Genomic DNA, 24,788 nt, shown 5'->3' with positions numbered 1-24,788 from the left:
AGGTAGCCGGAACATTCTGTGCACAAGCCAGCCGCATCCACCGCAAACACACTTTTTCTGCCTTTTTGAAGTGCTAATGATGAATGCGCCATAAATCCACGCACAATGCCGTATAAAAATGGTGGCCTCAGGCCTCTTTTTTAAAAATACAAAACTCCTTTTATTTCTTGTGTCTTTATTTGTTTCTTTTTATTTCTTCTCACAACTAATCAGCTGTATCAAGAAAAATCAGACCCCACAGGCACTCTACAACTGTAGTCTGTGCCGGTATCAATGGCCAGGCGTACAGTTGAGGCTCCTCTAGATTCAGAAAAAAACCTGGGGAGGTGGAGGAAGTGGGGAAAATGGGAGAGGGACTTGGTAGGACCCTCAAGGGAACCCAAGCTCAATCTGGACAGACAAAGGAACAAGAAAGATTCACTAACCAGTTCCAAAAGGCCTTAACAAACCTCAGCACAGACTGCATAAACAGACCACTCCACCTCTTGGAAACTGAGAAAAGACATTGTAAGAGGGATTGCACAGCCCACTTGTACCGATGCTAAAAAATTAGTGCTTTAGTCTCCATCTGCTGGCAGAGGAGTGTAAACTCATCCATTTCTGTGCCGGTCTGGAGAGACGATAAAGAATATGTGTTTGCATAGTACTTGATATAACATTAATCCAGCCCTGGGTATAATTACTTGCTGTGGATACTTCTGAAATATTTCATATTTCGCTTTGATTTGCTGTTGACTCAGCACCAAAACAGAATGTCAAGACATTTCAGTGTAACAGAGGCTGAACTTAAGAATTCTCTGGTGAAAATCCTGGACTTTATGCTCTAAATATCTTCTCCTCTAAGAACTTTTCTAAACCCCTTTCAAAACAAGCTATATCTGATGCCTTGACTACACCACGATGGCAACAAAATGCCACAGCTCACCTGTTCTTTGATGAAAGTATTTTTTTTTTCCAATTTGTTTTAAATCTGCCGCCTTTTTGTTTCATGAAGTGTCGCCAAGATCTAGAACTATATAAAGGTGTAAAAAACTGTTCCTCTGCCATCCCACTTATCATATCCCCTTCTCTTGAAGCAGAAGAATGCCAATATACTATTTACTTTTTTTTTCTCATTAGAGAGCTGGTCTAACCCCCTTCTTGTAACTATTATAGTTGCAGTGCTTCATGGCAACTGATGTTCCCTGTGACCAATATTCTACGGTGAAAAAGGATCAGAATGCAAAGTTAAGGATGATATGTGCAGGAACTGATATTAGATCGTATAAACCAACAATAACTAGGTTGATATATCAATATTCTAAGAGACTTACCGTATTTTCGCGGATATAACGCGCGCGTTATACGCGATTTTACCTACCGCGCATACCCCTCGCGCGTTATATGCCTGAGCGCGGTATAGAAAAGTTTTTAAACATAGTTCCCACCCCGCCCGACGCCCGATTCACCCCCCCAGCAGGACCGCTCGCACCCCCACCCCGAACGACCGCTCGCACGCGCTCCCACCCGCACCCGCATCCACGATCGGAGCAAGAGGGAGCCCAAGCCCTCTTGCCCGGCCGACTCCCCGACGTCCGATACACCCCCCCCCCCCCGAAGGACCGCCGACTTCCCGACAATATCGGGCCAGGAGGGAGCCCAAACCCTCCTGGCCACGGCGACCCCCTACCCCCACCCCGCACTACATTACGGGCAGGAGGGATCCCAGGCCCTCCTGCCCTCGATGCAAACCCCCCTCCCTCCAACGACCGCCCCCCCCAAGAACCTCCGACCGCCCCCCCAGCCGGCCCGCGACCCCCCTGGCCGACCCCCACGACCCCCCCACCCCCCTTCCCCGTACCTTTGGAAGTTGGCCGGACAGACGGGAGCCAAACCCGCCTGTCCGGCAGGCAGCCAACGAAGGAATGAGGCCGGATTGGCCCATCCGTCCTAAAGCTCCGCCTACTGGTGGGGCCTAAGGCGCGTGGGCCAATCAGAATAGGCCCTGGAGCCTTAGGTCCCACCTGGGGGCGCGGCCTGAGACACATGGTCGGGTTTGGCCCATGTGCCTCAGGCCGCGCCCCCAGGTGGGACCTAAGGCTCCAGGGCCTATTCTGATTGGCCCACGCGCCTTAGGCCCCACCAGTAGGCGGAGCTTTAGGACGGATGGGCCAATCCGGCCTCATTCCTTCGTTGGCTGCCTGCCGGACAGGCGGGTTTGGCTCCCGTCTGTCCGGCCAACTTCCAAAGGTACGGGGAAGGGGGGTGGGGGGGTCGTGGGGGTCGGCCAGGGGGGTCGCGGGTCGGCTGGGGGACGGGCGGAGGTTCTTGGGGGGGGGGGGCGGTCGTTGGGGGGGGGGGGGGGGTTTGCGTCGAGGGCAGGAGGGCCTGGGATCCCTCCTGCCCGTAATGTAGTGCGGGGTGGGGTTAGGGGGTCGCCGTGGCCAGGAGGGTTTGGGCTCCCTCCTGGCCCGATATTGTTGGGGAGTCGGCGGTCCTTCGGGGTGAGGGTGCGAGTGGTCCTGCCGGGGGGGGGGGATGTATCGGACGTCGGGGGGGGGCATCAGGCTTTCAGGATGGGGACAGACCTTCAAGGGGGGACAGGACTTCAAGGGGGGACAGTGCACGGAAGTCAGGGGGGGTGAACGGAGAGTCGGGACAGCGCACGGAAAGTCAGGGCGGGCGAAAGGAGCGTCGGGCATCATGCGCGTTATATGCCTGAGCGCGGTATAGAAAAGTTTTGGTACATATCATCGTGATTTCTGCGCGCTATACCCCTGTGCGCGTTTTACACAGGTGCGCGTTATATCCGCGAAAATACGGTAATCGAAATACCTCAGCCCCACCACTCCACCGCAATAATAATTTCTAAAGCGGGAGGTTTACGTGGTGCTTCATCATTGGTAAATCGTCTCGAATCGCCGTGATTGTATTCATTTAAATATTTTTTATTTTAGTTTTTCACTTTAATTATTTACTTATCAATAAATAGAAAGTTATAAAAGTGTATAAGATTGTATACTTAACATCTACACACAGCTAAACCTGGGAGTCCGACCCGACATGTTTCGCACTACATGTGCTGTCTCAAGGGTCTCCCTGTGTAAAGATAAAAAGCAACACCCTTAGGGCAGCAAGCGTGACATTTCTCTACACATCACCACCCTCCAAGTTAATCTCAATGTATACATCACTACTCCCTCTCACACCAACTCACTGAGGTCGCCGCAGTCATCCGACTCGCAAGTATGAAGTCTGTGAAAGATGGCGGCGGCGTCCTCAGTACAAGTTTAAATGTATTCCCTTAGCATAACCACTCCCCCCACAGAAACCTATTGGTCCACTCATCCTCCAATCAGCGTGCTCCAGTCAATCTCAGCATTCAGTCCCCGTGGTTCCACTGTATCCAGTGTAAAGATTAGTCTCTGCTCAATCTCATTCAATCTCCGTACATCCTTCCCGCCCTCCCTCCCCGTTATTCTCTCAACCACTCGCCACCTGAGTTGATCCACCCCATGTTTATATCTCTGCCAGTGGGTAACTAAAGGGGCCTGAGTAACGTTATTAGTAATACGCGATTTATGTTCGTTAAGTCTGATTTTAATCTTGCGATTCGTCCTACCGGTGTAAACCAACTCACATGGGCATACAATCGCATATATCACGTCTTCAGATGTACAATCCGTGATCGCGTTCGAATATAAAGATAATGATCTACCTGGAACCCTCCATACATCCCCTATAATAGTAGAGGAACACCACTGGCACTTCCCACAAGGGTTATGACATCCTCTCTCCCTCACAGCCCTCTTCCCATATTTTAAAGGGTCGCAACTTTGTCCCAAGGTCCTTCCTCTAGAGTATGCTATCCGAGCTCTAGGGGCCAAGATACTTGAATTTCTGAATATTCATTTGGAGGGTGGCATGATCACCCACAGAGAGTATAGGTATCTTTATGAGAAATATCCAGTACCCCCTAGAATTTCTTTTGTGCCAAAAATACACAAAACTTTGAATAGCCCACCAGGGCGGCCAATAGTTAACACCCGAGGGTCGGTTCTGGAACCTCTTTCTAAATTTATTGATTTTTTCCTAAGGAGTGAGGTCCCTAAGATACGATCTTATATTAGGGACTCCTCAGATTTCCTTCGAAAATTAACAACAAATGAGATTACCATGCAGGGAAAATGGATGGTGACCCTGGATGTAGTCTCCCTCTACACTCAGATCCCCCAGCTAGAGGCATTGAATGTTATATTCGACATTCTTGACCATCGTACCCCTCCCCAACGGGTGTCTACTACCTTTCTTATGTAATTAGCTAAATGGGTTATTCAAGAAAATTACTTCCGGTACCATCAAGAATTTTACCAACAGATTCAGGGGGTAGCCATGGGAGCCACTTTGGCTCCCTCGGTGGCAGCCCTCTTTATGGCTAAATTTGAGGAAGACAATATATATTCATCTCAATGGTTTGCTTCCATTGTATTTTGGGGCCGTTTTCTTGATGATGTTTTTTTCATTTGGGACGATACAAGGGAAGAGCTGGATCAATTTGTACACTATTTGAATACGATTGATGACAATATAAAATTTACCATGTTATGCCATCGTACACAAATGGTGTTTTTGGATATTGCCATTTCTGTTTTTGAAGGCAGAATCCAGACTTCGCTATATCGTAAACCGGTGACACGGAATACCATTCTCCACTACGACAGTTTCCACCCATTTAAATTAAGATTTAATCTCCCCATAGCACAATTTTTACGGGTTCGTAGGGTCTGTTCCTCGTTAGAGGAATATAAAGTGCAGGCAGATCTGTTAGCGGGCAGATTTCGCAGTAGGGGTTACCCGGAAAAATCTATACACCACGCTTATTTGAGGGCTAGATTCGCCCAGAGGGAGTTACTTCTGGGCGAGCCAGAGGACGTCGAGGGGGACACTCATGAACTATTGACATGTGTGCTACCCTATTCGAAAGCTACTAAGCTGTTGGTGGGTTATCTACACCAATATTGGCACATAGTACAGATCCACCCCTCTCTGAGTGAGTTCCCTCGGATAGCATACTCTAGAGGAAGGACCTTGGGACAAAGTTGCGACCCTTTAAAATATGGGAAGAGGGCTGTGAGGGAGAGAGGATGTCATAACCCTTGTGGGAAGTGCCAGTGGTGTTCCTCTACTATTATAGGGGATGTATGGAGGGTTCCAGGTAGATCATTATCTTTATATTCGAACGCGATCACGGATTGTACATCTGAAGACGTGATATATGCGATTGTATGCCCATGTGAGTTGGTTTACACCGGTAGGACGAATCGCAAGATTAAAATCAGACTTAACGAACATAAATCGCGTATTACTAATAACGTTACTCAGGCCCCTTTAGTTACCCACTGGCAGAGATATAAACATGGGGTGGATCAACTCAGGTGGCGAGTGGTTGAGAGAATAACGGGGAGGGAGGGCGGGAAGGATGTACGGAGATTGAATGAGATTGAGCAGAGACTAATCTTTACACTGGATACAGTGGAACCACGGGGACTGAATGCTGAGATTGACTGGAGCACGCTGATTGGAGGATGAGTGGACCAATAGGTTTCTGTGGGGGGAGTGGTTATGCTAAGGGAATACATTTAAACTTGTACTGAGGACGCCGCCGCCATCTTTCACAGACTTCATACTTGCGAGTCGGATGACTGCGGCGACCTCAGTGAGTTGGTGTGAGAGGGAGTAGTGATGTATACATTGAGATTAACTTGGAGGGTGGTGATGTGTAGAGAAATGTCACGCTTGCTGCCCTAAGGGTGTTGCTTTTTATCTTTACACAGGGAGACCCTTGAGACAGCACATGTAGTGCGAAACATGTCGGGTCGGACTCCCAGGTTTAGCTGTGTGTAGATGTTAAGTATTCAATCTTATACACTTTTATAACTTTCTATTTATTGATAAGTAAATAATTAAAGTGAAAAACTAAAATAAAAAATATTTAAATGAATACAATCACGGCGATTCGAGACGATTTACCAATGATGAAGCACCACGTAAACCTCCCGCTTTAGAAATTATTATTGCGGTGGAGTGGTGGGGCTGAGGTATTTCGATTAAGCCTCTTAGAATATTGATATATCAACCTAGTTATTGTTGGTTTATACGATCTAGCTGAGTGGGTTGGTTATACAACTACATAAATTACTGGTTCCAGATTAAAGATTAGAACTGATATTAGGGCATAAGATGACACTGTTTATGATCCCTTACCCTGCGAGGATCAAACAAATGCATCCTCGCTACAGGAGCTGAGGCCCAGATTCTGTAAATGGTGCCTAGAAAAACGACACTGGCCATGTATCAATCACACTTTCCACCGTTAACAGAATTGCAGCTACCAGCACCTAAGAAAAGTTGAGGTGCCGCTAACGTAGGTCAGTGTTATAAAGGCCTACATTTCCAGTGTCTAAGTTTTTTTGGGGTTTTTTTTTTTAGAATCACATATAGCAGTGCATAGTGATGCCTAAGGTCATCTCTGCCCCTAAACAGGTCTACTTTGACCTTAGGCACCAGCGTCTACTTTTTAAATGGTTTTAAATGGTTTTAAATGGTGTGTTCAATTACTGCGCTGATTAACCTTTAATTGGCAGATGGTGAAATGGCTGCTTTATGTATGTTAACTTGATGTTGAACGAGAGCAACAGTGCCAAGTAACAGGCATTTGGAGATGCAAATCTCCCATAAGAGCCATAGAGAACACATGTTGCTTTTAAGCAACAATGCCAAATAAAGGGTTAAAGCCGATTAATGCAATTAAGTTAGGTGCCAGTAGGTGCGATCTAGGTACTGGCAGATGCCTAACTTTTGGCACCATTTACAAAATATGGCCCTGAATGTGCAGCAAATGTTATTGAACCAGAAATCTGAGCATTTCTGGGTTGAGAGTTACAGATTAAACATAGTACAACTGTTAAATACTAAAACTGTTTAAACAATGTTCAGCGAGAACATGCAACACACACTTACCTTTCGGATATTTATAGAGTTCTTGTTGAAGGCAAAATGTCCATAAAATTCAAGAAACTCAGTCAGCAGTACATCTAGAAAAAATGAAAGTTGCTTTTTTTAAAAAAACCCAAACTTAAATTTTTATTAGGCTTCTGAAAGATGACAAATCTCTCAATTCACACAAATACTAACAAACTTGTTAAGATTTAAGTCAAAGGTCAAACATAATCCTATTTCTCCCCATCCCCAATCCCAAGTAGATATCACATTAAGTATTCTCATAATGCTCTTGTTATTACTGTTGTAAGCAACCCCAACTTTCTGCATAGAAAGCACAGTTACTTATCTGTAACAGGTGTTATCCAGGGATAGCAGGCAGATATTCTCAGAGATGGGTGACGTCATCCATGGAGCCTAGTACAGACAGTGCAAAAAGTGTATTGTCACTTTAAACTTTTTGAAAGTTTTGAGACTGCTCATACCGTGCATGTGCTGGTGCCTTCCTGCCTGACGTCGGCTCTCGGAACCATCAGGTCAGTAACAAAGCTAAGAAGCCAACTAGGGGAGGTGGGAGGGTTGCGAGAATATCTGCTGGATGTCCTTGGATAACACCTACCAGGACAAGCAGACAGTACTTTCTCACAGATGGGATGCCCTAGCTAATAGTGAAGGGTTGGAGGGAAGTTGGCATCTAAACAGAGAATAAATTTTGTACAACTATTTGTACAACTAAATTTTGTACAACTATCCCATCTGGAATGATTCTCCAGACAGTAGTGGGATGTGAAAGTATGAATTAAGGACCAGGCTGCTGCTTTACAAATGTCTTCAATGGGAGTGGAACACAGATAAACTACTGAAGTTGCCATTGCTCTAACCATTTGCTGTGACATAACCTTCCAGCAGCAGCCCAGCCCAAGTATAGCAGAAGACACAGTCTGCTAACCATGTAGAGATTATTCTTTTGGTTACAGAATGTCCCAGCCTGTTAGGATCGAATGACAGGAACAGTTGAATGGAAGTTCTTTGAAGCTTGGTCCGATCCAGGTAGTAAGCCAAAGCAAGTTTATGGTCCAATGTGTGGCGTGCAGCTTCATCAGGATGAGAATGTGGTCTCAGGAAGACGACAGGCAGAACTATAGACTGATTGAGATGAAATTCTTAGGCTACTTTTGGTAGGAATTTGGGATGTGTGTGAAGGACAACTCTATCATAATAGAATGTCATATAAGGTGGATCTAAGAGAAGTGTTTGAAGTTCACTGACTCAGCTTGCAGAAGTGATGCCGATTAAGAAAACTACTTTCCAAATGAGGTGCTAGAGAGATGAAGTCGCAAGTGGTTCAAATGGAAGCTTCATCAAAGTGGAGAGTACAACATTGAGGTCCCAAGCAGCTGGAGGAGGTCTGATTGGAGGTTTGGAATAAAATAAGCCTTTTATGAACCTGGAAACCAATGGGTGTGTACTAGCCAGAGGTTTATTGTTCAGAGGTATATGAATAGCACTGAGGCACTCTTACTAAAGTTATCTTTAAACCAGAGTCGGAGAGATATAAAAGATAATCCAGAATTGATGATAGAGGACAGGTGTCCAGAGATAATGCTTGTTGGTAACAGCATTGAGTGGATGGTTTCCTGGAAGCATCTATTATGGCTGATGCTGGAGCAGAGAGAATGAATCCATCTGTCTTTTGGAAACGAGGTACCAGGCTGTAAATGTTAGAGAGTGAAGATTGGTATGGAGAAGAGATCCATCATTCTGAGTCAGAAAAGTTGGAAAAATCTTTATTGGAATGGGATCCATTACACTACGGTGAAGGAGAAGGGGGAACTAGTGTTGTCTTGGTCACCTTGGAGCTATGATGATCATGGTGGCTGGCTCCCGTCACAGTTTGAACAGAGTCTTCCCTATTAGGGGACTTGGAGGGAATGCACAGAGAAACCTGTTCATCCGATCTAGTAGGCAAGCATCTGTCCCCAGATAATAAAGAGAGTATAGTCTGAAACAGAAGTGAGGACGCTTGTGGTTTCTCGGAGATGTGAAGAGATCTATTTGTGGAGTCCCCCAGACTGAGAAGATCTGAAGTAATACAATCGAGCTGAGTGACCACTCATGAGGTTGAAGGAATCTGCTCAGTCTGTCTACAAGAGTGTTTTGTTTGCCTGCTGGATATATAGCCTTGAAAAAAATGTTTAGTGGAATTGCTCGATTCAGATCTGTAGTGCTTCTTGGCAGAGCAGGTGCGACCCCTGTACTCCCTTGTTTGTTTACATAATACATGGTTGATTGTCTGTCCGGATCAGTATTATATGGTTGAGAAGGCAATCTTAAAAGGTCTGAAGAGCGTTGTAGTTCTAGAAGACTGATGTGTAAAGATTTTTCTTGAACACTCCAAGCACCCTGAGTGTAAAAGTCATCTAGATGGGCTCCCCATCTAAACATAGAGGCATCTGTTGTTAGTATTATCTGATGTGGAGGAATATGAAAAAGTAGGCCCCTGGACAGATTTGTCAGTACCAGTACCAGAGGGGAGATGACTCAGTTTCTGGGATAGCCAATCTGTGGCTTAAGAACATTGAGAGACAAGAATCCACTGAAGCTCTCTGAGGTGAAGAAATGCGAATGGAGTTACACGATTTGTTGAAGCCATGTGTCCTAAAAGCTGTATTACCTGTCTTGCAGTGATGGTTTGGAGAGTAGACACATGTTTGCAGAGGTGGAGTGTCTAGCCTCTGTTGAGGGGAGGTGATGGCTAACTGAACAGCTTGAGGTGACGACGCCTTAATCAACCAGTCATGGAGATAAGGGAATACATGAAAGCCATAAGAGCAGAGTGCTGCAGCTACTATAACTAAACATTTTGTGAATACCCTGGGTGCTGACACTAGGCTGAATGGCAGTACCTTGTATTGGAAATGTTGTGTTCCTATTTGAAAGTGAAGACACTTTCTCTGGGCTGGAAGGATTGGAATATGTCAGACATCCTTCTCCAAGAGTGGAAACTGAGTTCCCAAAGAGAGAATACAAACTTTCTCCTTCAGTAAATACTTAAGGGCATGGAGATCTAAAATTGGACATAGACCTCTGGTCTTTTTCAATATGAGGAAGTATTTTGAATAGAACACCTTGATTGATGACAATGAACTGCAGAAGGGCCGAGAGATCTTGTTGAAGAAGGGTGGTCTGCTGGGAAATGAAAGATGACTCTTTTGGAGGATTGCTTGGAGGCATGCTCTGCAGGTGTAGAGCATATCCTCATTTTAGAATTTTGAGAACCCAAGTGTGATGTGATGAGAGACCAATGAAGATGGAAAGGTATGAGACAGCCTCCAACTGGCAGCGTTGAAAGGAGAAATTGTACAATACTGGTTAAGTTCTCTAGAAGCTGGTCAAAATGACTACTCTTGTCTTTTGTTGCAGTTGAGTTTTCTGCTGCCTAAGTCTCCTCTGTGTAGGAGTTCTCGATGTAGTTGAGGATTGTATGTAATAATATATATCTCCTTTTGTTGTAAGAGGAGGAAGAATATATAGGATGGAAGTACTACTTGGGAGGTTGAGATCTGGAAGCTTTTGAGGCAAATAGACTGAACATATTCTGCTCATGTCTGGTGATTTTCTGGATAGCCTCCTTGATTTTTTTCATCAAACAGCTCATCTCCTAGGAATGATATGTTGGCTAATTGGTCTTGCACATTTTAGTTGAGGTCTGACACCCATAGCCAAGCTTGTCTTCTCATGTCAATAAAAAAGGCTGATGCTCTAGAGCAGGGGTGCCCATAAGGTCGACTGCGATCGACCAGTAGATCGAAGACAACAAGATCACGAAGGCAACGTGAGTTGATCGCGTTGCCTTCGCGTTCTACCTGCTTCTCGATGCAGAAGCGTTGACCAACCTTCCCCACCAGACGTCAATTCTGACGTTGGAGAGGAATTTCCAGGCCAGCCAATCGCTGCCTGGCTGGCCCGGAACTTCCTCTCCAGCATCAGAATTGACATCGGGGAGAGGACTGCTGGTCGGCCCGATGCTTCTGTGCTTGGGGTGGCGGTGGTTAGGAAGGCCTGTTCCCAATGGAGACAGCAGTGGCTTGGGGGAGGGCAGGGAGAAAGAAAGAAAGGGGGCAGGCAGGGAGACAGAAAGAAGGGGGAGCAAGGAGACAGAGAGAAAGAAGGGAAACAAAAATAAAGAAAGACAGGGGGGACAGGGAGACAGAAAGAAAGAAAGGGGGCATGAAGCGAGAAAGAAAGGGGAGGGGCAGGGAGAGAGGAAAAAAAGTTGGCGGAGGGAATGATGTCTGGAAGCATACAGCATGCTGAAAGAAGGGAAGAAATATTGGATGCACAGTCAGAAGAAAGTGCAACCAGAGACTCATTAAATCACCAGACAACAAAGGTAAGAAAAATTATTTTATTTTCAATTTAGTGATCAAAATATGTCTGTTTTGAGAATTTGTATCTGCTGTCTATATTTTGCACTATGGTCCACTTTTACTAAACCGCAATAGCAGGTTATAGCACAGGATGAGCGTTGAGAGCAGCGTGGGGCATTCAGCGCTGCTTTCTGCGCTAAAAACCACTATTGCGGTTTAGTAAAAAGGAAGGGGGTATATTTGTCTATTTTTGTATAATTGTTACTGAGGTGGCACTGCATATTTTAAAGTCATCTGCCTTGACCTCTTTGAACCCCCATCCCCCCCAGAATATAAATGATAATTCACATTTTCTCTGTGTACAGTGTGCTTTGTGGTTTTAAAAAATTTTATTGTTGGTAGATCATTTTGACTTGGTCATTTTAAAAGTAGCTTGCAAGCCCAAAAAGTATGGGCACCCCTGCTCTAGAGGTTACATCAAAGATGTCAAAAACAGGCTGGGCCATAAACTTTCTGGTTTCCCACACATTTTTCAAGATGTGTTGAAAGTTTGAAAGTAGATTAACAGGCAAAAATTGGTCAAATCTGAGTTAACTGTTGGATTAATGACTTCATGTAGGTCATGTAGAAATTATAGCTAAGGATCTGCTGGTAAGCATGAAATTCTGAAAGAGACATTTCCAAAACCTGTCCAGGGTTCTTCCTTCTCTTCCTTGTGGAGTGCTAGCATAAGATCTGGAACTGCAAGCTTTCTTAAGTGCAGACTCTACCAGGAGAAATTAGTGTTGCTAATGAGGTTTATCAAATCCTAAACAAGATTGTACTTGAAAGCCACTGGGACAAAGAGTGGGGCTTCCCAATTTTTAAGCATATCTTTCACCAGATTATGAAAGGGTACTTTCACACGGTCTTTGAGAATCTGTTGATAATCCAAGGCCTCAAATTGTTCTGCCTTGGGCTCAGACTCTACCTCCATTTTCATTGGAAGAGCCTGACCCATTTGATGGATGAAACGTGTGAAAGGCAGACTCTCCAGAGGTGATCTCCTACAAGTTGGTTGTAGAGATGGGTCAGAGGATGTACCATATGATTCTTCTGAAGAGATATCTGAGCACTCAGAGTAGATATGAAGAGACAAATCTGAATCATACTCCTCAATGCCTGGTGGTGATGAGGAAGACTGTCTTAATGTTCGATGCCTAGACATGCATTGATGAGAAGGAGAGTGCCAGCTGCAATGATGATGTGAGTGCCTGGGAGCACTCCTGGATTATCGATGATGCCGGTCTGGCGTCGAATGGGAGGAAGAGCTCCAATGTGTGGATGGGGCGTGTGTGACCCAGACCTTGATACCCTTGACAAGTGATACTCAGGCTGGGCCAATACCGGTGGTTTCACAGTAGTGGCATGAGCCGCTTGCGTTTGCAGAACGGAAGCTAACTCCCTCTGCACTAGGCCCATGATCTGCTCCTGGATCAACAGCACCGGTACTGATCAACAGTAGGCGTTGGTGATCTTAATGATGAGACATGCAGGTAAGGAGAACAGATCTCTGAGTGTTGACGCTTGGAGGGCATCGATGGAGTTGACATCTGAGAAGACTGAGGGTGGAGAAACATGCTTGCGCTTCTTAGTTTTCTTAGAAGGCATTTCTGATACAGGCAAAGGAGACAAAGCCAACGACGAGTGGGACGTCAATGCTGGTGCCGGCTTCGATACTGATGTTGGGCTCTGGGCTTTGGAGTCTGAGATGGTGGACATCCTTGATATTCCCAATGATGAAACCAAAATGTTTTACATGCTGGAGTCAACCAGCCTTTAGGGATCTTTTTTGCAATTGGAAGAAATGCTTACAGGATTCCACCCAGTGATCAAGGCCCAGACACTGGAGGCATCAATTGTGTGGATCTGTGCCCGAGACAGTCTTGTTGCACCAAGTGAACTGCTTAAACCGGCTAGAAGTCGGTTTAACCCCACTAGAAGGCTTGAACATTGAGGGAAAAACTGTCGATGAAAGGTCAAAGGACTCAATGGTCCAAGGAAGGTCGAGTAGATCATATGCAGAAAAATGGTCGATGCTCCCAGCCTAAAAATAGACTCCATGGGGCCAAACGGCCCAAAATACAAAAATGGAAATAAATGGAAGAAAAATAAAAAAAAATAAGATAAAATTTTTAAAGAAAAATGAAATACTTACGAAAAAGTCAGGAAGGTACAAAAAAAGGTATAGTTTGATACACTTTGGAGAAATTCCAAAAATACAACTTCTCAGCTCCACGGAAAACTGATGGTCCCATGAGCTGACACTGGGCAAGAAGGTACTGGTGCATGCACAGTATAGGTAGTCTTAAGACTTAAGTTTAAAGTGACGGTACACTTTTTCACCATCCATACTGGGCTCCGTGGATGACATCACCCATCTGCGATAACATACTGCCTGCTTGTCTGGGATAATGCTCTTTTAATGCAGTAAGCTTTCCATAAGTAGTACATATCTTAATGGAGCAGAAACACTGTTTAATTTCAGCAGCTGTCTCTTAACAGCTTGGGGTTAGTTGAAATTTTAGTTGAAGTGTATAGTATACCAATCCAAGTTTATTTAAAATTTACCACCCTGCTCTAGGGAATACCTTCAGAGTGGCTTACAGTCTAAAATACATTTATTAATAAAAATAGCTAAATACTTCCCTTTTGGTGCTCTGAAACCCATGATGCAGCCTGTGAATACATCGGGTATTGTTAAATAAAGGACTTTTTTCTAAATATTGAACTTGGATCTGGTCCTTTCTGCATCTGTTTCCACTGCAGATTTGTGTAGCCTCTTGTGGACGTTAGATATAGGAATTGGCCAAGAGTGTCAATGAGATCCCTAACTGAATGCTATAACCCGATTCCATAATTTCATAATATGGTATAAGCACCGCAGACTCACTTGAGTTTCAGACACTGGAGTTTTAAGTCAGAATGAATAGTTAAAATGCTAATCTGGTGACACTAATCGAAGGACTGAACTTGTTTTAGCCACCGATCTAAAACAGAGGTTAAGTCAGTCCTCGAGGCATGTCCAGTCAACCGAGTGTAATCTTGCATATACACATTCATCGTAGACAACCACAAAACCTGAAAGGGTGGCTATGCCCCAAGGACTGGCATTAGAACCACTAATCTAGAAGATTCAGATAGGAAACTATCAAATTGGTCTGTCACGAGATCAGCAATCTAATGGTAGATCCTGCAGTTCAATGTCTGGAGTATTATATTGCTCTATTTGCATACAGCATTTATATGGGTAGCGCACCTCCAATCCTAAGCATATCTATGTTGCACTGCTATAGATTATCTTAGATTTGAGACACCTAGTCCTCCCCTCCAAGGTCCCTATGCTTTATAATTATGGATTTAGAGATTTGTGGACTTGTACCCTCATCTAAAAAACTGTTATTCTTTAACAATTTTGTATCTGGCAAAGGATATAAAAAGACTTAAAGCAGTCCAGAGGAAGGCGACAAAAATAGTAAGGGGTTTGAAGCAAAAGAAGTACGAGAAGAGACTGGAATACCTAAACATGTATACTCTAGAGAAGATGAGGGACAGGGGAGAAATGATACAGACATTTAAATACTTGAAAGGTATTAATATAGAACCAAATCTTTTCCAGAGAAGGGAAAATAGTAAAACTACAACTTCTACTACTACTACTATTATTTATTATTTCTATAGCGCTGAAAGGCATACGCAGCGCTGTAACTCGAGGATTCAGGGAGGAAGATTTAGAAGTAATGTTTGGACATTCTTTTTCATGGAGAGGGTGCTGGATGCCTGAAATGCCATCCCAAGGGAGGCAGTTGAGGGGAAAATGGTGATGGAATTCAAAAAAGCGTGAGATAAACACAGAGAATCACTAATTAGAAAACAAATGGCATAAATTAAAGAACTAAGGCCGATATTGGACAGATTTGTACGGTTTGTGTCCCATATATGGTGATTCGGTGTAGGAAGGGCTGGGGAACTCCACTAACTTGGAACATGAGGATGTTACTGGCCAGACTTTACAGTAGATATCCTGCGAACAACAGGATGGTTGGATAGGCTGGAGTGAGCTTAGATGGCAACTTCAGCAGTTGGAACCTAGGACAATACGAGGTGGACTTTAGTCTATGACCCAGAAATATCAAAGAAGAGCCTTCAAGTTAATTTAATCATGTATTTTTAATGAGAATAACTAATGGGCAGTCTGGATGGACCGTTCAGGTCTTTAGCTGCTATTATTTACTACGTTACTATGTATGTAGGGAGACTGATTGAGACTGAGAGAGCTTGAAAAAAGTATAACAAATGTGGTAAAACATTAATTTTCACAAAAGCTATTCTTCCTAACCAAGAAAATTCCCCCTTGCCCCAGTCTCTCAACTTTTCCTGGAATTTATTCAATAAGGGAGTATAATTAGATTAACAAACATAAGAAATGTCTTTGGTTACTGTGAACCCCAGGTATTTTATCTGAAAGGAAACATATTTAAAAAGGAAAGTTGTCTTTAATTCTTTGCAATTCTGCACCTTCAATATTAATGTCAAGAGTCTCAGTTTTGTCAATGCTAATTTTGAAGCCTGTGGCTCTTCATCTCCTTCAAAATGACCAGCAACGTGATATGTAGTTGCATCACTGTTAGAATCACAGAGGGGCAAAATCAAAACAAACGTCTAAGTTGAATTTGGTTATATAAGTCGGCAATGGGAAAAAGTTCATTCTCAAAAAATACGTCTAAAATATATTTTTTTGAAAATTGTCTATCTAGATGTCCAGGCTATTGTTCGAACAGACCACTAGTACGTCTATCTTTATACCACATTTTCAACCACAATTTAGTCGAAGTCCCAAACGCCCAGAACAAGACCATTTGGGCATGGGAGGGGCCAATCCTGTAGTGGACCCAGACAGGGCAACAGAGCAGTGGGGCACCTTACAAGGCACTGCAGTGAACTTCACAAAAAGGGTGCCACAAAAACATCTCACCAGAACTCCCTTATAGATTATGGTGAGCCCCCCAAAACCCACTATATCCACCTGTCTACAACACTATTAGTCCTTATGGCTTCAGGTGGCACCTATATGGCAGTAAAGTATGGCTTGGGGGGTTTTGGTGGGTGCACATATTTCACCATAAATGTAGTGGTTACAATGGCTTATGGGCCTGTGTCCTCCTCTCTATAGTTCACTAGTTTCCCCCCCCCCCCCCAGGCTATTTAAGACACCTCTGTGCAGCTCTACCCAGGCTTTCCTATACCAAGTGCTGATGTTCTGGAGTCAGGTATGCACGTTTTTATTCCGTATGTGATAGGGTCAGTGAACACTGGGGAAGTGTGTGTAGGTCTTTACTTTGTCTCTGCTGTGGCTCTCTTGTCACTTTGGATACCTTTTTGGAACTTATACCTGTTTTTACATTGTCTAACTCACAACGTTTAAGTTCCATCTAGGATGTCTAGTAAAATCTTTGATTATCCCTGCAGGAAGACTAAATCTAGGTTGGCCACATCACGCCCTAACCAGTCCTCCAGATACGCCCCTTTTAGCTCTAGGCACACAGCAGAATTCAGGGAATAAAAATTCCCTCAACACGTCTAGAGAATCGGTTTGATTATCGGCACTTGGACAACCTGTCTTTTAGGTCATCCAAGTGCCAAATTGGGTAGGTTTTTAGACGTGTTTAAGTTTTGATTATGAGCCCCATATTGCCTGCAGAGAGCAAAATTTCACATGGCACATCTACACACCACCTTATTTTTTAAGATGGTTCAATTTTGATGGCAAAAAAGTAGCAGCACAGTGACTCCACCTAGTGGGAAGCTGCTCATATATATTCCATTAATAAAGGCAATCCTAGGCTAAAAGACTTGCCCTACTCTCACTTTTTCCAATACTGCAAGCATAAAATTCTAAAGGACCCTGAACACTTTTTCCAACATCATTTTCTCATGCTGGGCCACCCACACCCTATTAATTATCCTCTTTATAATGTCCAGAGTCTATTGACCTGACACAAAATCTACTTGATCTGAATCTATAAGGTAAGAAAGTAATGATGCCAACCTGTTTGACAGAATTTGAGGTCAACATTAATTAACAAGACAGGGTGATAAGAACTGCAAAAGGTGCTTTCTCTTGTCTACAAAAAAAAAAAATAATATCCACTATGTTCATTAAATCTGGTATTTTCTGGGCATCTCAGAATGAATTAAACATTCTGGCTATAATAAGCAATAAATTGGGCACCAAAGATCTTATAAAAACTATTATGGAAGTTGTCTAATCTTGAAGATTTACTGGACAGCAAAGCTTTAAGTATCACTACCTACCTTACTTGAGTGTAATGAAGTATCCAGTCTTTGACATAATTCCGTAATTTTCTTGGTCTTTTCTTACATATGTTGTAAGCATACAGAAGAATGGTACTTGGCATTTATGCTTACAAACTATATGGGACCTACGAAGACTATACTCCCACACTGGTGTTCAACACAACAATTAAATTCAGCTTTTCAAACTAAAAACTAGAATAGTGATCATTTTAGCTTTCATGTATCAGTCTACAGTGGAGATTTACAACAGTATTGATGACATCCAGAGCAGTTGCTTGCAGTTTTAACATCCAAGTTGATTAATAATAATATAATAATAATAATAGTTTATTCTTATATATCGCCATACCCATGCGAGTTCAAGGCGGTTTACATCGAGTTAGATTAGGGTCTGCATAGACAGGCAGATTTACAATTATTTGTCAGAATTACAGATTTGTTATTAGAATTACAGAGTAACAGAATTTCAATTATTTATCAGCTTTATTTGAACTAGACAGAGGATTAAGGATCCTAGCTCTCTCTCACAAGGATGCCACCTCATTTCATCTCATCTTACCTCCACAAAATGTCCCTGATAGGTTATTGCTGCTTGTATAAGCCTAAACAGGATAATCAATTCTGAGATAAAGCAATCCAATTAGTAAAACACCATATTAAAGCTAATGAATCAGCGTATTTTTAGGGAAGTACAAGCCAAAAACCCCCAACTAAATACCTCAATCAACAGATGTTACTCAAAGAGGATTAAAACCGTCTTTACTTACCTAATGTCTCTTTATTTTCAGAAAGATTAATTTGGTTCAAATCACTGACAAATGTACAATCATTGCCTTCAATTATTTGTTTATCAGCTGCACCTAAAAATGGAAATCACAAGCTTATGTTAGCTAAAAGTGAATTTCTATCCTTTTTATTAAATGGAGTCATGAAATAGATCAGGCCTGAAGTATGGACCTTGTATAGTGAATACATTTACATTTCTCACATATCTTAATCTAGAAACTAATAATACTCTCAATTTTTTAAATTGAATTTTATTACATTTATGACTGGAATAATGTAGAGCTAAAGGAATTTGGATTAATTTATTTGATTTAATATCAAAGGTGGTTTACAATAAATCAATTTAAAAAGAAAACACTTTATCAACACAACTATCAATTACTATCTGGCTTACTGCATCCTTCCTATTCTCTGCATTTAATACATTCTATATTAGAGGAGGAGCACAATTAATATTCCCTTATGAACCCTTTTGTGTGCCCCTTTCTGCAACCTGGTTTTCCCAGAATTTTCTAGTACTATCAATTTTGTTAAATCTAAGTGGTAATATCGATCAAGGAATCTAACCCCAACCCCACCCCACTACCATTATCATCTCGCCACGATGAATTAACATTTGCCCATCAGCAAACTCAGGTACTGTGACTCAAACCCATTTCATGTTGTTACTATTATTGTGGACCTCCATTATAAAGACCGAAAGTGTGTCATTAATGAGTTTGGGGATATGTTTAATTTAAAGCATCTCTAATGCACAATTGGTTATGAATAAAACCCTTATAATCTCTGAAATACCTGCTAATGAAGGTTTTGAAATACCTGCTAATGAAGGTTTTGGGCATTACAGAAATTTAGCTTACTGCTTCTGACTTAGCCAACACGTTCTCCTGGTTATGTAGTTGTTCATCAACCAAGAGTAACTGGAAGGGAAGATGCAGACAGTGTTCTTGTTTATGTCCGAGGAGGGACCAAAACACATACATAGAAGCATCTTCTTCACAGCAATCTGAAGTAGTTTGATTGCATAATAGATAGTGGAATATTGCTGTCAAGCTGACAGAGCTTGGGAATCCTCCTCAGCTACAGTATTTCTATTTTATATTTATTTACATTAGAGGCTCTGGCAGACACACATTTACAAAAGGATATATTACATAGAAACATAGAAATAGACGGCAGATAAGGGTCACGGCCCATCCAGTCTGCCCACCCTAATGACCCTCCCCTACCTTTACCCTGTGAATAGATCCCACGTGTCGATCCCATTTGGCCTTAAAATCAGGCACACTGCTGGCCTCAATCACCTGTAATAATAATAATAATTTTATTCTTATATACCGCCATACCCAACGAGTTCTAGGCGGTTTACATCAATTAGGTTAGGATCCGCATTGACATACAGATTTACAACAATATATCAGGTTTAAAACATAATTAGCCGAGTTTGGCAGATGAAGAAGGAGGAGGGTAGAAGAGAGGGGGGAAAGAAGTGATCAAGAAGGAGGAGCTGAGCCGGGCAAAGGTCAGGCGATTACCGGAAGGGGGCGGTTAGGGGTCTTATTTGCTGAATAGGTGGGTTTTGAGTAGTTTTCTAAAGCCGAGGTAGGTGGGGGCCTCCAGTATCATTTGGGCTAGCCATGGGTTCAGCTTGGCTGCTTGGAAGGCGAAAGTTTTGTCTAGGAATCTTTTGAGGTGACACAGCTTTAGCGAAGGAAAGGCGAACAGCTGAATTCTGCGGGATTTCTTGTAGGAGCAGTAGAGGTTAAAGTGGGGATTGATGTATCTTGGTGAATAGCCATTTACCGATTTGTAACAGAAGCATGCGAACTTGAAGAGCACTCTGGATTCGAAAGGCAGCCAGTGGAGTTGGTAGTAGAACGGGGTGATATGATCCCATTTCTTTAGGCCATAGATGAGGCTAACGGCGGTGTTCTGGATCATTTTTAGTCTCCTGGTAATTTTCTTCGTGGAGTTCAGGTAGATAATATTGCAGTAGTCTAGGATGCTTAGAATGGAGGCTTGCACTAGAAGGTGGAACGAGGTGTCATCGAAGTATTTTTTTATAGTGCGGAGTTTCCAGAGTGCCGAGAAGCATTTCTTGACTATGAGGTCGGTGTGATATACTAGGGATAAATTTTTAAGGTATGTTCGAGGGGGAAAGTCATTCCTTTCAGTTGAATTGTAGTGTCCCTGATTTTATCTTTGGGGGTGGCTAGAAAAAATTTTGTTTTATCAGGGTTTAGTTTCAGTCTGAATGATAGCATCCAGAGTTCAATCTGGTTGAGGATGTTTGTGATGTATTCGAGTAATTCTGGTGAAAAACTGGTTAGAGGGATGGCTATTGTGATGTCATCTGCGTAGATGAAAAATTTCAGCTTGAGGGTATGTAGGAGGTTACCTAGGGAGGCCAGGTAGATATTGAACAGAGTGGGGGATAGGGGGGAGCCCTGCGGGACACCGCAGATGTTGTCCCAGCTATATGAGAAAGAGTTATTCTTGAGTACCTTGTAGGATCTATTTTTTAGGAACCCCTGAAACCAGTTGAGGACCTGATCGGAGATGCCAATGTGTGCCAGGCATTCCAGGAGAATGGTGTGGTCGACCAGGTCAAAGGCACTGCTCAAATCTAGTTGTATGATTAAGGCACTAGAGCCTTGACTAAAGAGCGTGTGGAGATGGTCAAGAAGGGCGGCTATGATGGTTTCAGTGCTGTGATCCGCGCGGAAGCCAGATTGGTTGTCGCTTAGGATGTTGAATTTCTCTAGGTATGCGGAGAGCTCAGCTTGTACCATCCCTTCTGCTATTTTGGTGAATAAGGGGATGCTTGCAATCGGTCTGTAGTTTGATGGGGAATTTGGTGATTCTTTTGTGTTTTTTATGATAGGGGTAATCATAATGTGGCCTTGCTCTGGCGGGAAGTTTCCTGTGGACAGTAGGGAGTTAACCCATCTCATCATGTTTGCTTTGAAGAGGCTCAGGGCGGTTTTCATGATGTTTGGTGGGCATGTGTCCAATTTGCAGAAGGAATGGGTGTATTTGTTGTAGTAAGTATTAAAGGTTTGCCAGTCTATTGTTGAGAATTGTTTCCAGCTAAGGTCGGTTTTGGATCCTGGGTCTGGGTTAGGTAAACCAGGGTCTGGGAGAATGGGGAACAGTTCGAGGGGATTGGTCCTGGTAGGTAAAGTTGATCTTAATTTTTTAATCTTGGTGTTAAAGAAGTTTGCAAGGGAATTGGCGGTTAGAGTGGATTCTTCATGGATGTTTGTGATGGTTTCGATATTGTATAAGTCATTGACCAATTTAAAGAGGTTACTACTGTTGTTTTTAATGTTACCGATTTTGTGAGAGTAAAAATTTTTTCTTTTTTCGTTGGTGAGGTTTTTGTAGTTTTTTAGTTTTATTCTCCAGGCCAGTCTGTGTTCTTGGGTTCCTGATTTATGCCATAGTCTTTCTGCTTTTCTGAGTTCCTTCTTTAGTAGTAGCAGTTCTGACCAGCCTTCTTGGTTTGAAGTTCTTATTCTGCTGGTCTTAATGGGGGCGATCTCATTTAGTATGTTGGTACTATCCTTGATCCAGGAGGTCATGAGTTGCTCCGTTTCTTCGGATTGATTGGTGGTTAGTTAGAACCGAGACCAAAAATCCACTGGGTCAATCTTTCCTCTGGTAGTATGGGTTTGGATGATTCTAATTTTGCTGTTTTTGGGGGGATTATGTTGGCATCCTATTGAGAAGGTGCATAGACAGTGATCCGACCAGAGAGAGTCTGACCAGCTGCCTTGTTTCCAATAGAATATGGTATTGGCTTGTTCCTTGGAGGAGAAAGTTACCAGGTCTAGCTGGTGACCCCTTTGGTGGGTTTTGATAGGGGGTTGTTTGGCATAGCCTAGTTGGGTGAGAAGTGACCAAAAGTTCGAGATTTCTGGTTGGTCAGTTTGCTCCAGATGGATGTTAATATCCCCGCATAGTAGGTTATAAGGGCTTGTTAAAGAGTTGGTTAGTAGGGATTCCTCGAAGACCTCTTTGGCCAGGGTCCATTTTTTTGGAGGGATATAAAATAGAGTGATAGTTAGTGAGGCGGGTAGTGATTTTGAGGTTAGAGAGATGATTAGAATTTCTGCATTAGGCGAGGATATTGTGTTGAGAATGGTACAGTTTAGCCGGTCTCGGAAGATTATTGCTAATCCACCTCCTCTTCCCCATGTTCTGGCTAGTGAGAGAATCTTGAATCCTGGGGGTAGTGGAAGACTATTCTAGCGATCGACCACCCTTTCAGTAAAAAAGAATTTCCTGGTGTCACCTCGCAGTTTCCCACCCCTGATTTTCCACGAATGCCCTCTTGTTGCCATGGGACCCTTGAAGAAGAAGATATCTTCCTGTCTCGATGCGGCCCATGAGATACTTGAACGTCTCGATCATGTCTCCCCTCTCTCTACGCTCCCAATTAATATTTTCAAATTAAGTGCCTTTGCTTATTTGGAAATGTTAATTGGAAAGAGTACAAACTTTGTAAATGGGTCTCTGCTACAGCCTCTAACGTACTTCAGTAGCATAATTAAGAGAAACGGAATGAGGACTTGTATGCCGCCTTTTTGTCGCTTTGGCATTTCAAAGTTGACATTCAAAGTGGTGGGCACTGGAGGATTATTAAGTGACTTGCCCAGGGTCACAAGAAGCAGCACCGAGATTTGATCTCACAACTTCTGGGTGAGTCAAAGCCCTTCCTCTGGTTTCAATTCATAATGTTCCCCTTCAATTAGTTAAAAATATAAAAATTGTAGGTGTAATTTTTGATGATAAACTAAATTTCCATGATCATATCAGCAACATTGTGAAAATCACCTTTTATAGATTACGTAAAATTCGTTCCATCTCGAAATTCCTCTGTGCTAAATCACTCACTATATTGATTCACTCTTTGGTGATTTCTAAACTTGATTACTGCAACTCTTTATTCAAAGGAATTGCACAATATGAAATAAAACGATTACAAATTATACAGAACACAGCAATAAAATTAATAAATAATTCCAAAAAATTTGATCATGTAACACCACTTCTCAAAGAGGCTCATTGGCTTCCTGTTAATTACAGAATCACTTATAAGTTATGTGTAATTATCTTTAAAACTTTGATTAATAAGACCCCTGCTTTTTTATATAGATTACTGATTCCATATTCTGCAAAGAGAATTTTACGTTCTAGCGAACAAAATCTGCTAACGATCCCATCCTTAAAAATTATTAATACAAGAAGACAACTCATTTTTTCTTGTACGGCACCTCAAACATGGAACGCCCTCCCTATTACTTTACGGGAGGAGAAAGACCTTGGAAAATTTAAAACTGAGTTAAAAACTTTCCTTTTTAAAGATGCCTTTTCTACATAATTTTATATTTCATGAATTATTTATTTGGTTGAACATGTTTTAACTATATCCTTTTTGTATTTGCCCTTAATGTTTCTTCTTTACTTTAAAATTATATTTCATCCCTCCTTTCCTAGTGTTTAACATTGTTTAAATTTAGAATATTTTAGCCATTATTTAAATTGTATGTATTGCATTGTTATTGTTCTTTGATTTTACATTGTAAATTTTAAATGTAAATCGCTTAGAATATCCGATTAAGCGATTTATCAAGTCCCATAATAAACTTGAAACTTGAAACTTCTGAAGTATAAACAATACAGGAGCCTCATTTTGTCTACCAAACATGTTGGCTCTGTGCTGGCCTAGGTTAAGTTACTCCTCAACCAAAACACACCTACAATTACACATCTGGAAAAGTAAGTTTATCAAAGAGAAACAAAATAATTTGTTGAGGCTGGGTAGTAGAGCCTGACCAAATAAAGGATCTTTGGTTTTTGCTGAAAACAAATCTGTAGCCAAAAGTGTCCACTCAGTTTCAGCAAAACATAACATTATTTTTATTCCACAAAAACCTTCCAGTTCTATGCAAATAACAAAATAAGATAAACTGCACAAACACAGTGAGCTACAAAATCATAATCAATATAACAAAACATATCAACCAGCCATCATTACTTTCCAAGAACTGTTTGAAACAGATAAGACTTCAGTAACTTTCTAAAATGAAAATATGAAAAACAGGTTAGTATTAATGGGCAAAACTCAGATTCCCAGCTAGCAGCCTGATAAGAAAGTAGTCACCCAAACAGCCCCCAGTGCATTTTTACCAGAAATTGACACCTTCCACCTCCCACAAATCACTTTTTCCCATCCCCTTGAACCACCTGACAACAGAAGACGTTACACCCTCCCCTACTGCAGAAAATGAG

The 24,788-nt window shown here is 42.4% G+C and overlaps 1 protein-coding gene across 1 annotated transcript in view; it reads right to left on the bottom strand.

The window, feature by feature from the left end:
• Window positions 1-24,788, bottom strand: part of MTPAP (mitochondrial poly(A) polymerase) — a 73,748-nt gene that overhangs the window by 5,783 nt on the left and 43,177 nt on the right. The window contains exons 7-8 of the mRNA XM_033931450.1: window positions 18,473-18,565; window positions 7,000-7,073 (exon numbers count right to left, since the gene is read on the bottom strand). Coding sequence (XP_033787341.1) covers window positions 7,000-7,073; window positions 18,473-18,565 — 167 coding nt within the window. The remainder of the gene's footprint in view (window positions 1-6,999; window positions 7,074-18,472; window positions 18,566-24,788) is intronic.

Source organism: Geotrypetes seraphini, chromosome 2, assembly GCF_902459505.1.
Source record: "Geotrypetes seraphini chromosome 2, aGeoSer1.1, whole genome shotgun sequence".
NCBI classification, from domain to species: Eukaryota; Metazoa; Chordata; class Amphibia; order Gymnophiona; family Dermophiidae; genus Geotrypetes; species Geotrypetes seraphini.
The sequence above is the reverse complement of the archived record's forward strand: the minus strand, read 5'-3'. Positions and strand labels throughout refer to the sequence as shown.